Source organism: Apus apus, chromosome Z (assembly GCF_020740795.1).
Source record: "Apus apus isolate bApuApu2 chromosome Z, bApuApu2.pri.cur, whole genome shotgun sequence".
In the NCBI taxonomy this organism is placed as follows: Eukaryota; Metazoa; Chordata; class Aves; order Apodiformes; family Apodidae; genus Apus; species Apus apus.
The window spans coordinates 59418845-59431641 of NC_067312.1; the positions used below are offsets into that span (position 1 = coordinate 59418845).

The 12797-nt window shown below is 40.9% G+C and overlaps 1 protein-coding gene across 3 annotated transcripts in view; it reads left to right on the top strand.

The window, feature by feature from the left end:
* The window catches only part of ACO1 (aconitase 1), a 35069-nt gene that overhangs the window by 17730 nt on the left and 4542 nt on the right, over positions 1–12797 (top strand). For all 3 annotated transcript variants that reach the window (XM_051643282.1, XM_051643283.1, XM_051643285.1), the window contains exons 7-17: positions 3372–3511; positions 4513–4684; positions 5142–5242; positions 6232–6348; positions 7558–7717; positions 8673–8808; positions 9293–9377; positions 9653–9809; positions 10381–10505; positions 11269–11373; positions 12037–12179. In XM_051643282.1, coding sequence (XP_051499242.1) covers positions 3372–3511; positions 4513–4684; positions 5142–5242; positions 6232–6348; positions 7558–7717; positions 8673–8808; positions 9293–9377; positions 9653–9809; positions 10381–10505; positions 11269–11373; positions 12037–12179 — 1441 coding nt within the window. The remainder of the gene's footprint in view (positions 1–3371; positions 3512–4512; positions 4685–5141; positions 5243–6231; positions 6349–7557; positions 7718–8672; positions 8809–9292; positions 9378–9652; positions 9810–10380; positions 10506–11268; positions 11374–12036; positions 12180–12797) is intronic.

Here is a 12797-nt window from a genome sequence, read left to right on the forward strand (position 1 = left end):
AGAGAACTGGAAGGCAAAACTCAAGAAAATGCTCATGGATCGAGACAAGGACAGTTTGTAAGTGAAGGGTGGGGGTAGAGGAGAGAAAATAGAAGTGAGTGATGCAAAGAAAATCCATCACCACCTCACCAACACACCAAAGCCCAGCCAGTCCTTGGGCAACAGCTACTTTATAAAAACTCCCTACAGCCCCGCTTCCCAGTTTTAATGCTGAACTTGATGTCATATGGCATAGAATGTCTCTGGTCAGTTTGGGTCAGCTGCCCTAGCCTTGTCCCCTCCCATTGTCTTGCCCACCTCAGCTTACTTGCTGAGGGGCAGAGTGAGAAAGAACAGACTGTGACACTGTGTCAGCACTGCTTGGCAGTATCTGAAGCACTGGTGTGTTATCAACACTGGTTTGGTCACAAATCTGAACACATAACTATCTGGACTGCTGTACAGAATAGTCACCTCCGTGCCAGCCAGACATGGTGCACAGACCAACACCAAGTTCAGGGAACCCCATGAGGTCTCATACTGTTATTTAAAGCTTTGTACCTAAGCTCCTTGTTCTCGTAACAGTCTCAGATGATTTCTGATGCATTTGTTGTCTTGTTTGGGTTTTTTTTTCCCCTTTTAAATATTTTCTATTCTGCCTTTAAATCACAAGGACAGGCAAGGAAAATATTAAACAGGACTTCTGGAAGCTTCCTAGTCGTTTGGAAAAGCAAGGGAGTTGATGCATCAGTGAACAGCCAATTCTTCCTTAGTTACTCAGCTACGTTCAAAGTGTTGCCTTATCAAAAGGTGTACTGCAAATGCTCTCTTAGATTGAAGATGCTGAAAGTTGAATCTGAGTGAGTTAAATACAGAGTCTGTTGTGAAAAACAGTGCTATTAAGTATGTTCTAATACCAGTAGTCTGCAGAATCTTTGTTATGGAAACATATACAAACAATTCCTTTTTGCTTGTACTGGCAAATGCAGTGTTTGAATTACTGACTAAATAAGTAGAAATGAAAGTATTTGCAATCATCCTCCACATGGCGGCAAGAAATTCAGTTGAACTTTTTATTCTCCTGTGATATAGTGATAAGAGCCCTGTTGAAATACGTATCATACCAATACAGAAGACATTGTGTTTTTAAATAGCATTTGCTAGTTCACAAAGATGCTTGTCAAGTTGTGAGTACCACCTGTGATTAAAGCAGGACATTGTGGGTTTTGTACCCTACCTATGCTGCAGCAATGTTGGTTGATTGAGACACTGTCAAAGGTATAAGAATTCCTGATGGCTTGGAATATTTATTTGAACAAGTTCACTTTGTTTAAACCATCACATCTTTGGGATAAGAGATGTCTCTCTTACTCTTTATTTGGTTGCATCTTACATGTGGTGCCATCACTTAGGTGATGTTGCAACACCAGAAGCTGCTTGGAAGTGTGTGTCTTTAAACTTAACCTCATTTTACTCCAGAATTTGAGAAGTATGACTCAGCATAGTCCATACCATGTGTGCTCAAAGTTCAAGCTTTTGGAGCCAGCATTTCTTGCTGGTGGCTGGTAATGCTGAACTCGCCTTATGCCTGTTGTGGTAACTCATCAGTCATGTCAACTGACTTGGCTGTTGTAAAGTCATTCTGTGTCTAGCAAAAGGAGTCACATAATTATATCTGTCACAGAATTACCTTTTAATTTAGTATAGGTTTATCATGTTGCACAAAATAAACTGGAAATTATTTTTCAGAACCATTACTAGATTTAGTAGGAAAAAGGATAGGAGTAGTGGTTTGGCATATATAAGCAACTTATTACAGGCAACTTGTTCTAGCTCAGTATTAATTAAGCTAAGCAGAAAGTAGAAGGAGATTTGAAAGTGGAAGATAAGCCTGTGAGGGGCTTTCCACTGGCAAAGTTATAAAAGTGCTGCCTAATGTCAAATTCCTAGTAAATGTCATGGGGTTTTTAGAGTTCATATGGCTATGACATCTCAATACTTTATTAAATTAACTAAATGAAGTGGTCACTTGAATTGCATTTCTCTAATTCTGTTGTGCTTCCACAAAGGTTCCCAGCTGCATGTGGCCAACCCATGTTAAAATTTAGTAGATATAAGGAGGATATTTCTGTCTTTAACAAGTAGCTTTTCTGTTAGTATTCTTTAGAACAGCTTATACTCTTGACTCTTGATAATCTTTCCTTCCATCAAAATAACTTTAAGTTTTTGATGACCAGTTGTCACCACCCAGGTAGGGCAACCCAGGGAGATTCAGATTGGACCCACTTGCTTTCTAAACTCCTTCTCGGAAAGGAGCCTCATGTGGCTGGATCCAGCCTTTGTCTCAGACCTGGCCCTTCCAGGGAGAGTGATTGAACTGTCACAGTCTCATGGCCGACCGTCCAATACCCCTTAATTATATTAAGGGTCTGTATCTGAATTAGGTTTAATTAAAACTACAGAAGGAATGCAGATACTTCAATTATTATTTTAGGCTGCATAATCATAAATACTGACATTTAGATCACAAGAGCACAGTACATATATGTTTAAGCTGCAGAACCTGAGAAAAAAATTGTGGTTAGGCCTTGCATTACTTAATGATTTTAGGAAGGGAGAAAGAGTAGGAGGATAAAAGTTTAGAGAGATAGATAACAGCAAATCACCAGTCCTGGATCCAGTGTTGTGCCAGCCACTGGGGGAGAGTTGGTGTCAGGGAGGCTCCTGAAGCTCAACATAGCAGCCCCCCATTTCCTAGGCCTAGTTTTCTTGTTTCACAAGGATGAACAATCATTGAGCCATAGGACTGAACAGCTGGAGTGGACCTCCCCAGCCCTCCCACCTCTTGATCATTGTCCTTATCTCAATTGCTGTACATGCAGGCCATCATCTTTGTCTCCATCCTCTCAGCAGGCCTTTTAGGATGCAAAAGAGACTTTGAGGAGTTACAATGAGGTTTAGAAACCAGTTCTAGCAAGCATGGGTCCTGAGGTTTGGTCCCTTGCACCAATAGTCATGATCTACGTACATGTCACTTAAAGCGCACCATTTTCAATTCTATGTTGGATATTCTTTCTTTATGCATTGTATATTTAAGTTGCTAAATAAAACTGTCACATCTGCTACTGTAAAAGCCAAGTGTCCTCAGAGTAAGTTACCCAGTATCCTATCTAATAGCTGTGGAACAAGGATGAAAGTACAAAATAGAAAGAAACTAAAAAGCCCTACCTTGCAGAAACTGAAGCAAGATGAGTGCCCTGTAGCAGAAAGCTAAGCCTTCTGGCTGTCTGCTTTCTCATTCCACACCTTAGATCAAGTGATCATCAGTCAGTTGTACTTCATGGGTTTATCATTGGCACATTACTGTCTCTGAACACTCCCGTTGCATACAGGTGTTGGTGGCATTGAAGCAGAAGCAGTGATGTTGGGCCAGCCAATCAGCATGGTGCTTCCTGAAGTAGTTGGCTATAAGCTGCTAGGAAACCCTCAGCCACTGGTAACATCCACTGACATCGTGCTCACCATTACCAAGGTAATGAACATGCCTGATGTTTTGCCATTGCTGCTGGAAGCCACACTTACTCTGTATGACAGAGCTGCTGTGCTGCATGCTTAGAAGCCCCCCTGTCTACTTCCATGTGGTAATTTTGGAGATCCTTTAAGCTTTATTGCTCTGCACTGGTTGGAATCAGCTGGCCAAGGGCAACTGCAAATTTGCTAGGCAAATCTTTCCCAGAGGCAGGACAAAATAGAACAGCTCACAGCCTGCTCAAATCCTTGTGTGCAGACCTGTTTTGGAACAACAGTACTTGTAAAGGACCTCCTTTCTCTACTGCCTCAAGAAAACTACAATTACTTTCTTTTTTGAAGCCTCTGCTTTAAATAAGGCAATGTAAAACCTGAAACAGACAGTAGACTCTGCAGTTTGATTACTTTTTTCTGCAGGTGTTTGGCTTACATGTCATGTGTTTATAATATGTTCAGTTGCACTGTGGATTGTGACTGAGTTAAGAGTGTCACTGGGTCAACATCAGTGTTGTTGGAGGTCAGAAATCTGGTACATGGGATGTTTGTCAGGGAAGGCTGTCTCTAGAGAGAACCTCCAAATGGGGAAAGCCAGTGTTTTTTGTGAGTTCATCTAGATCTTGTATGTGTTCAGCCATTTACAGTTTGATTCATGTACTTGTGAAGTGGTTCTTCTGTTTCACCATCTTCCTGGGTTTGCTGTCTAGACCTCACACTGTTCTCCTTAAAATATCATATTGAGAAAAATTGTTCTAAAATACATTCTAGTTTAAATTAGAGGAAGAACAAGTTTAGGAGGACTACATCCCTATGTTGTACCTTATTATTGAACCTTTCATCTTTGTATCCTCATCTTTGTGATTTAGTTTACCAAAGCTTTCTGGTTTCAAATGGCTATAGGTAACCTTCAAGAAAGGTTTCTCTGAAGTCAAAAGCTGGATTTCATAATGTACGTGCTCAGATTGGTTGACATCTAGCAATGACACAGGCACTGTGTTTTTATAACAGCACCTTCGCCAAGTTGGAGTTGTGGGTAAATTCGTGGAGTTTTTTGGTCCTGGTGTAGCCCAGCTGTCAATTGCTGACCGAGCCACCATTGCCAATATGTGTCCAGAGTATGGAGCAACAGCTGCTTATTTCCCGGTGGATGATATTAGCATTGGGTACCTGTTACAAACTGGTGAGTGTCAGAAGAGACCACGAGTTAAAGGTGTAACCGAAAGCAAGGACTCTAGGTCTATAGTCAGCAGTGGGGTTGAATCAGGTGATGCCTTCTGAGCTTTAGTGCTTTTTTTTTATCTACTCTTGCTTATTCAGGCAGTTCCTTGCTCTTAGGGTCTATGTTTAGAAAGAGCTGAGGTTTAGACCATTTCACAGCTGTCTTTATAGTGCTGCCCAAAACGAGTTTGTCTGGGTGACAGAATCAGGAACCCGAGTTTTTGGTCTGCAGAAGCCACCAAGTCTGCCAACTAGCTTTGTTTCTAGTGAGTCTCTAATATTTGTGCTGAAAGGGTCTCATAGGGCAATGTAAAGTGCAAACAGTGAAATCACCTATTATGTATTCTTTTCTTTTTCTGTCACATAGTAGTTCCTCTGTTTCATTTGCATTTTGCTTTTTCTGTATCTGGCTTTCTTAGGCCGTGATAAGGAGAAAGTTATGTACACAAAAAAGTATCTTGAGGCTGTGGGAATGCTAAGAGATTTCAAGAACTCCTCCCAGGATCCAGACTTCACACAGGTTAGAAACTGTCTTATGGCTCCTTGCTTTATTCCCTGCCCTATTGTAATATGAAAATTGTCTGTTTTTCACTGAAACTAAGAAAGAGTCTAGGGACTCCTTATCCTTTGGCTTGGTCTACACAGCCATCTTAACTGGCCCAATGGAATGAGTCAGCTGGCTCTCCAGGTGTGAAAACTTTGTCATAGGTACAGGTTGACTCAGTTGAGCTCTAGCTGGTATGGATTCTGCAGTGCTATCCCTGTAGTTTTGAGAAGTCCAGTCCAGACTCAAACACAGCTATGGAAAGAGTGTATATGTCTGTGTGAGCCTTGTCCCAGTTTGACCCTTCTGTTCAGCAAATTATTTTACAGTGTGAATCAGGACACTTAGAAGGTCTGTGTGGTAACTGCAGACCACACAAGCTGTTTTCTGTGCAAGAAAATCAAGATCTTTCTCTGTGTCCAGAAAACTCAAGAACATTCCTGATTTTCTCTACAGTAAGAGAGTAAATTACATTTGCATGTGTATTCATAAACCTTAGTAAATGTGGGAAGGTGCAGCACACAATAAAACAAAGCTTAAACATGAGTGAGGAACAGGAAAATATAGTATTTTCTTATTTATAAAAGGCTGAATGTTTTTCTCAAAGCCAAGATGAAGAGTCTGCTTTTGTTTATGCCAGTATGAGGATTTCTTCACATCATTGTTTTCTGAAAAGTACCCTGCTGCTAGTATGTCAAAGGATACATCATCTGTATTGTTTAGAAGCTTAGTCACAAATTGGGTTTTCAGCTGGGTTTTGAGAGCTGTACCTAGGAGCTGGCAGGGTCTAAAAGTGGAATTGTTGCTTTCCTTCTGATCTTTCCCTTCTCATTATCCCCTGATAATTTCTGCAAACAAGCAAAGATGTGCAGACTTAGCTTTGGATCCACAGCAGAGATAAGTATACTTGAGGCTTCAACTTGTCATGCAGTGCTGAACCATACTTTGTTCCTCTTACTGAGCAGGTTGTTGAGTTGGATCTCCATACTGTTGTGCCTTGCTGCAGTGGACCAAAAAGACCTCAGGACAAAGTTGCTGTGTCAGATATGAAGAAGGACTTTGAGGCTTGTCTGGGAGCCAAGGTAGGGACTAGGAACATCTGGGCATACAAACTAATGTGTGCTTCTAAAAGTTGTCTAGTGTTTAGGAACTACGTTCTGGGGTTGACTTGTGTGTTGTTTGTTTGCCTGTTTTCTGAAAATAAAGGAGCCTGTTTGAATGCAGTTTAGAAGGTGACATCAATGATGGGTAGTTTAAAACCAGGGTGGTGCTTCTCTCACATGGGGGTGTTCATATCCTATTGAAGCAGTAGTTCTTTCTAATTTTAGATCAGTCCTAGGCCTAACATGGTTTCAACATACACTGAGGATTTCTGAACTAGCCATGATTGGTGGTATTAGTAGAGTGAACCAAGCAGCTGCTGCACTGTAGCCCTGTGCTAGCTACCCATCTCTTCAGATTTCCAAACCAATTATGCCTTGAGCTCCACAAAGTAGTTTTATGTTCAATGCTGGGTCTGTTCAGCAGATCAGAACAGTATTGTCCTCATGACTCTTTGCTGCTGGAAGTAAAGACAGGAGAAAACCACTTTTTTTTTTTATATCATCCACTCAGAAATGGTCATAGAAAGAACAGTAAGATTTTAATTTGAATTAATATGCCCAGACAATTAAGTTTCCAAAATCAGTTTGAATCCCTACCTGACATGGTAATCACCCTCACTAAACAACCGCAGCAACTCCCAATAATTCTTGTTGTGTCACGTGTCCAAAACTCCATTAAATGACCTTATGCTTTCACATCTCTTAAGTGTAGTTTTTCATGATTTTCAGCTGTCAGGCTTTTGCCTCTCAAGTCAGCTCTTGACTATATGACTATAAGTTTGAGCTGTTTTATATTCATGGCTTAAAAATCTTACATGTTATGACTAAAATCTCAGGAGTAGGTTGTGTAACAAGACTATATGTAGTCAGGAATCTGGAGCATATGGGAGCAAAAAGTGTCTGGGCAGTTTGAAGAAGGGTATATTCATAGAAAACACAAATACATTTTGCTGCAAATCCTGCCTCTTTTATCAATAAACAGAGAATAGAATAGACCTCAGAAAAATAATTTAAATCCACCACCTTGACTGACCAGAGACACAAGCCTTCATCACCAGACCTTAAAGTACAGGCATGGGTGTGACTGACAGATGCTTCTCATTCATGAAATCCCCAGCCCATACTAACTTCCAGTAAAAATATTTATATTAACCACATCCTTTTGATTCTTACTTTCTCCTCTTACAGCAAGGATTCAAGGGATTCCAAATTGCCCCAGACCGACACAACAGTATAGTCAAATTTAATTTTGAGGGCTGTGACTTTGAGCTTGCTCATGGTTCAGTAGTGATTGCTGCCATCACAAGCTGTACAAACACCAGTAACCCCTCAGTTATGTTGGGAGCAGGTAAGTTTATTTGCTTCATGTGCAGTAGTTTCTCTATGGCTTTGGCTGTGAGTCCTAAAGACAATACAGCACTGATGTACTTCTCCGTGTGCATTGCTAGTTTTGTCATTTGGACTGCTAAAACTGAGCTTAGTCCCTAAGGGTAACAGAAGAAATTCTGGAAATGGTGGCTAGAAACATGGGTTGAAGAAAATGTAATTTTCCTGCCCTGTCTTCTCTACAGGGCAAGCTGGAACTGAATTAACCAGCACCAGTGACACTGGTTCAAATGCAAAGAAGCTGTTATGTAGAGCTGAGAAGAGGCTCAGAGCTGCAAGGGAAGGGGCAGTGAAGAGTGGTCTATGGGCTTAAGTCTGATCTGGCAGAACAGTACAAAACACATGCTTAGCTAGTTGTTACAGCAAGAGTCTGAGGGCATCTGTGGCATGTGTGCCCCTTTCCAGGCACATAACAACTTTTACTTCCTAGCAACAGGGACAGAAGACATCATAAACCAGGATGTGGGATGAAAAGGGAAGTGGAGGAGAGACTTGCTGTATTTCTTATTCCTTTGGAAGAAGCAGAATTGAAAAAGTCTCCTAGTGCACTTCCCCTTGACAGGACATCCATATCAGCATAATTCTTTCCTCAAGTCCATCTGATCACAGAAATAGAGCTGTATTTTTTTCTTCCAAGGATCAAGAAGTAGGCTTCCTTCAGGCAGACTGTTCCCTTAGTTCTATGGGTCTGTATCTCTCAGTTGTGCCACTTGGAGTAGGGTACAGTTTCCTTGGGTGTTTGGCTCTCAGGCTTGTGGCATCCATTTTTAACCCTCCCTGTGGCTTATTGTACCATTTCATTGCTGGAAATGGAGCCTTTTCTGTTTCCCAGCCATTAAGTCATACCTCTGTTAACCTGTTGATAAACCAAGCTGTCCACTTCCAGGAAAAACTGCAGCTATCCTTGCATTTTTCAGGATTGCTTGCTAAGAAAGCTGTTGAAGCTGGTTTGACCGTGAAGCCGTACATTAAAACCAGCCTGTCCCCAGGAAGTGGGGTTGTCACTTACTACCTGAGGGAGAGTGGAGTTATGAGTTACCTTTCCCAGCTTGGGTAAGAGTGTTTTTCTTGCTGTTCTTACTGTGGCTGCTCAACTAGAATTGCTAACAGCAAGCAGTGCCATAGAATATCTCTGTACAACTTAAAAGATACAGCAGGTGCCCCACAGCATGAGTGAATACATTGCTGCTGTGCTGGCTGACTGCTAGTGAGGAAGAAGGCCTGTTGCCAGCTCTAGCTTCTGGAAAACTCATGTTCTTAAGCAGGAAAATGGGATATTTTTCAAGATTATTGTTTGTTGTTTTTTTTTTTTTTAATAGCATAAGTAACAAGATATTGTTCAACTTGCTAGATAACACATTTCCCAGATTTATTCTGCATGTTCAGACAGTCACTGCAAGGATAAAAATGGAACTTTCTCAAAAATGCTGTTTCCAGCAGCAATTCATGTGTTAAAACAGTATATCTTCTGAAGGTCAGCTGCTAAGGGATTAAACCTCTTACCCTCTGTTTGCTGATGTTTTTGTACTCTCTCTAGGTTTGATGTGGTGGGTTATGGCTGTATGACTTGTATTGGCAATAGTGGACCTCTGCCAGAGCCTGTGGTTGAGGCCATTACGCAGGTATGCAGTTCTTCCTCTGCAGTTTGCTTAGGGAAGCCATTCTCTGCTGTGTCCCATTCTGGCCCATGTCACACTGTGCACTAACTTCTCTCAGCTGTGTGTGAAGTAAATTCCACCTATATACTTTTTTCTGTGGAAGTGGTTTGGGGTTGTTCCCGAGGAGGCAATTCCGTGACTGCCTGTCGTTGATGCTGTGGCATGGTGCAGCTCTGCAGACTCACTGGGCGTGTGCAACCTGCCAACACCTCGACTGCCTTTGTCTCAAACTCTTACAGGGAGACCTGGTGGCAGTGGGTGTGCTGTCTGGCAACAGGAATTTTGAAGGGCGCGTCCATCCCAACACCCGTGCCAACTACCTTGCCTCTCCGCCCCTGGTAATAGCCTATGCGATTGCAGGGACCATCCGGATCGACTTCGAGAAGGAGCCTTTGGGTAAGATGGTGTCAGGATGCTTCTTTTCACAGCTGATCAGCTAAACTGGTTGGAATTACGCTGTTCAGAAACATTTGTCCTCGGGAGATGCTTCAAATGACTGAGAACCTCTGGGCTCAGGGCGTGCAGTTGCTAAGAAAGAGAGCAACACGGAGAATCTCTTGTGGTGGAGAAAGGGGAAAGCCAAGGCTGACCAGTGTTCTGATTCCATAGAGGAGCCCTTTTGGTTATGTCTGGGTGACAGTCTCTGATGAGCAACCTGATCTAGTAGACTTTCTTTGAGCAGGTAGTTCAGCTAGACAGACTTCAAAGATTGTTTCCAACCTAGATTATTCCCTAAATTTATTCTGGGCTGGAATCCACTGGAAATCAGAAAAGAAGTCCTGTGTACAGGCACCATCAAGTTAATGAGGCCCTCTTCTGCCAGACCCTTGTAGGCAAAATTGTGTGTGTCTCATGCATCTTGACAAGGCTAGAAGGAACACATAGATAAAGGACACCATGATGAACTTTTTCTTTCTTTCTTAATGGAAAATGTATGCAACAAACATAGCAATACCATTTTCTGCAGGGATAAACTCTTCAGGGAGGAAGATTTTCCTGAAAGATATCTGGCCAACAAGAGATGAGATTCAGGCTATAGAGCGTCAGTTTGTTATTCCTGGGATGTTCAAGGAGGTCTACCAAAAAATAGAGGTGAGTTGATCTCCTGGGCAGTATTTTCATTGATGTACTGTGCTATTCTGATGATGTTAAATAAGAAGGCCTTGATAATGAAATTAACCTTTTCCTTCCATTGCTGCTGTTCTGACAAGTGTTCAAATGAGTTTTTTTTTTTTAAATGTCTTCTGTTTAATTAATCGTTTCTTACAGACAGTCATGTCCTGAAAATTTCTCCTTTTTTATTTATTTTTTTTTTAAGGCAACATACAGGTGATGTATTTTAAACAGACTGATATTGGAAAGTAAGATACTGCAGCTTCACAGCTGACATAAAATTCATTTGCATTCCTTAACAGCATTCACATCAGAAAAAAATCTTTCACCTTGTAATGTCTGCCTGCAAGCCTTTCTCAGGTGTTGGAATTAAGTATTTTTAAGGTTTGCAGGTTAAGAAAGCTTCTTAACATTACTGGTAAAAACACTTGAGAATTATAAAATGTTATCTCTGTATATAATACAAGTTATTGTCAGAAAACTGGATGAGCAGCTCTTCTTTTGTAATGAAGTGAGGATTTTCCCGCCTCACTTAATCGGTAGAATCATTAAAATAAACCAAACCAACAAACAAAAAACTCAAGAACATTATGTGTATTGTGATAGGCCTTTCACAAAAGTGCTTTAAGAAATGCACAAGTCTTTTGCTGTAGTCAGATTTTTAATTTTACCTGGATTCTGAAGTAATTCTATTGCTTTTGAAAACTTAGAAATCAACAGGATGTTTCTGTGTGTTTTTCAGACAGTAAACAAGTCTTGGAATGCCTTAAATGCTCCTTTGGATAAACTATATACTTGGGATCCAAAGTCGACTTACATCAAGTCTCCACCTTTCTTTGATGGTCTGGTATGTGCCTGCTTTGAGTCAGGGCAAAGTCTGTAGTGACCTTGACTGATGCTGAAGTTGAAGCAAAGCCTCTTCAGGGGGCCTGGGAACATCCATCATAGCCTGTTGAGGCCTTGGTTCTCAAACATTACTGTTAGGGTTACACTGTTGAATTGATTATCATGCAAGGCATGAGTGACTGAAAATTTTAAGGATTGCCTGTCACTTCAGGGCTTTGGAAAAGTCTCCTTTTCTCCTTAAACTGAAATACTTTTAAATAGTCTCAAAGCATAGGAAATGAAATCTACAATTTTGCTTGTATTTTGCACTAAATAGCTCAGTGTTTAGGTTACTGTTGGAGTACCATTTAAAAGAAAATGCAGATTTCAATGGATGCAGGTGTCTAGGGATCCTGGATTTTCATTTGCATTCATGCATGTACCACAGGAAACCTCAGCTAATTTTTTTGCCTTGTATGTCTTTTTTCATTTGTGAACTTACTGACAGACAGCCAGGACATCATATTTTGTTCAAGAATATAAACAGTTTTAAGAGGGCTGGGATTTTTTTCTTTCTTCTAACTTGCATAAGAAGGGAGACTTTATTTTGCAATTTGCTCTTTTGAGAAAGGTAAAGGAATTCTGTCATATTTAAATGATTTTGTTTGCATTTATGTCTGTTCAGACGTTGGCGCTTCAGACCCCAAGAACAATAGAAGATGCTTATGTCCTCTTGAGTTTTGGGGATTCTGTAACAACTGATCACATATCTCCAGCTGGGAATATAGCAAGAAATAGTCCTGCAGCCCGTTATTTGACCAGCAGAGGGTAAGCATTACTTCTTGTTCACAATTGGGAAACAAGCCACAAGTACTATACTGTGTTACATACACATGTATACCTTGGTGGATGCCTGAAGAATATATAAAGGAAGAAAGAAAAGCATTTATTTCTCTGCTGTTTCAGTAGCTCTCACCAACTTTAAGAACTTATATAAAGTGTTGCACCTCTGTGATGTTGGAGAGCTGATATGGAGAGAGGGGAAGGAGAAAACTTTCAGGCTAGTTTTTGCAATAAGTCTGTTCATAAGAAAGGGAATTGGATTTGTCCTCCTATAGAATCAAAACACAATCATTGTCCTTCATGCCAAAAATTGGTTTTATACTCACTTCTTTGTGTGCAACTGTTCTATGTATCTGGGCTATCAGGAGCTACAGAACATCCAGAAGTTTAGGTTTCAGACAGCTGCAAAAACTAGCAAAACTATCCTCATTGGATCCCAAACTGCTGTAAAATGGTGGCCTTTTTTCTGTGACCGGTCTGTCTGTTTAGCACTCTGGTTTCAACTTAAGGCAAGAACAAGACTTGCTGAGATTCCTTCTTCAGTCTTCATAGATAATACAATGCTTTTATTCTCTGGTTTAGCACTTCTTAAAACTTCACTGG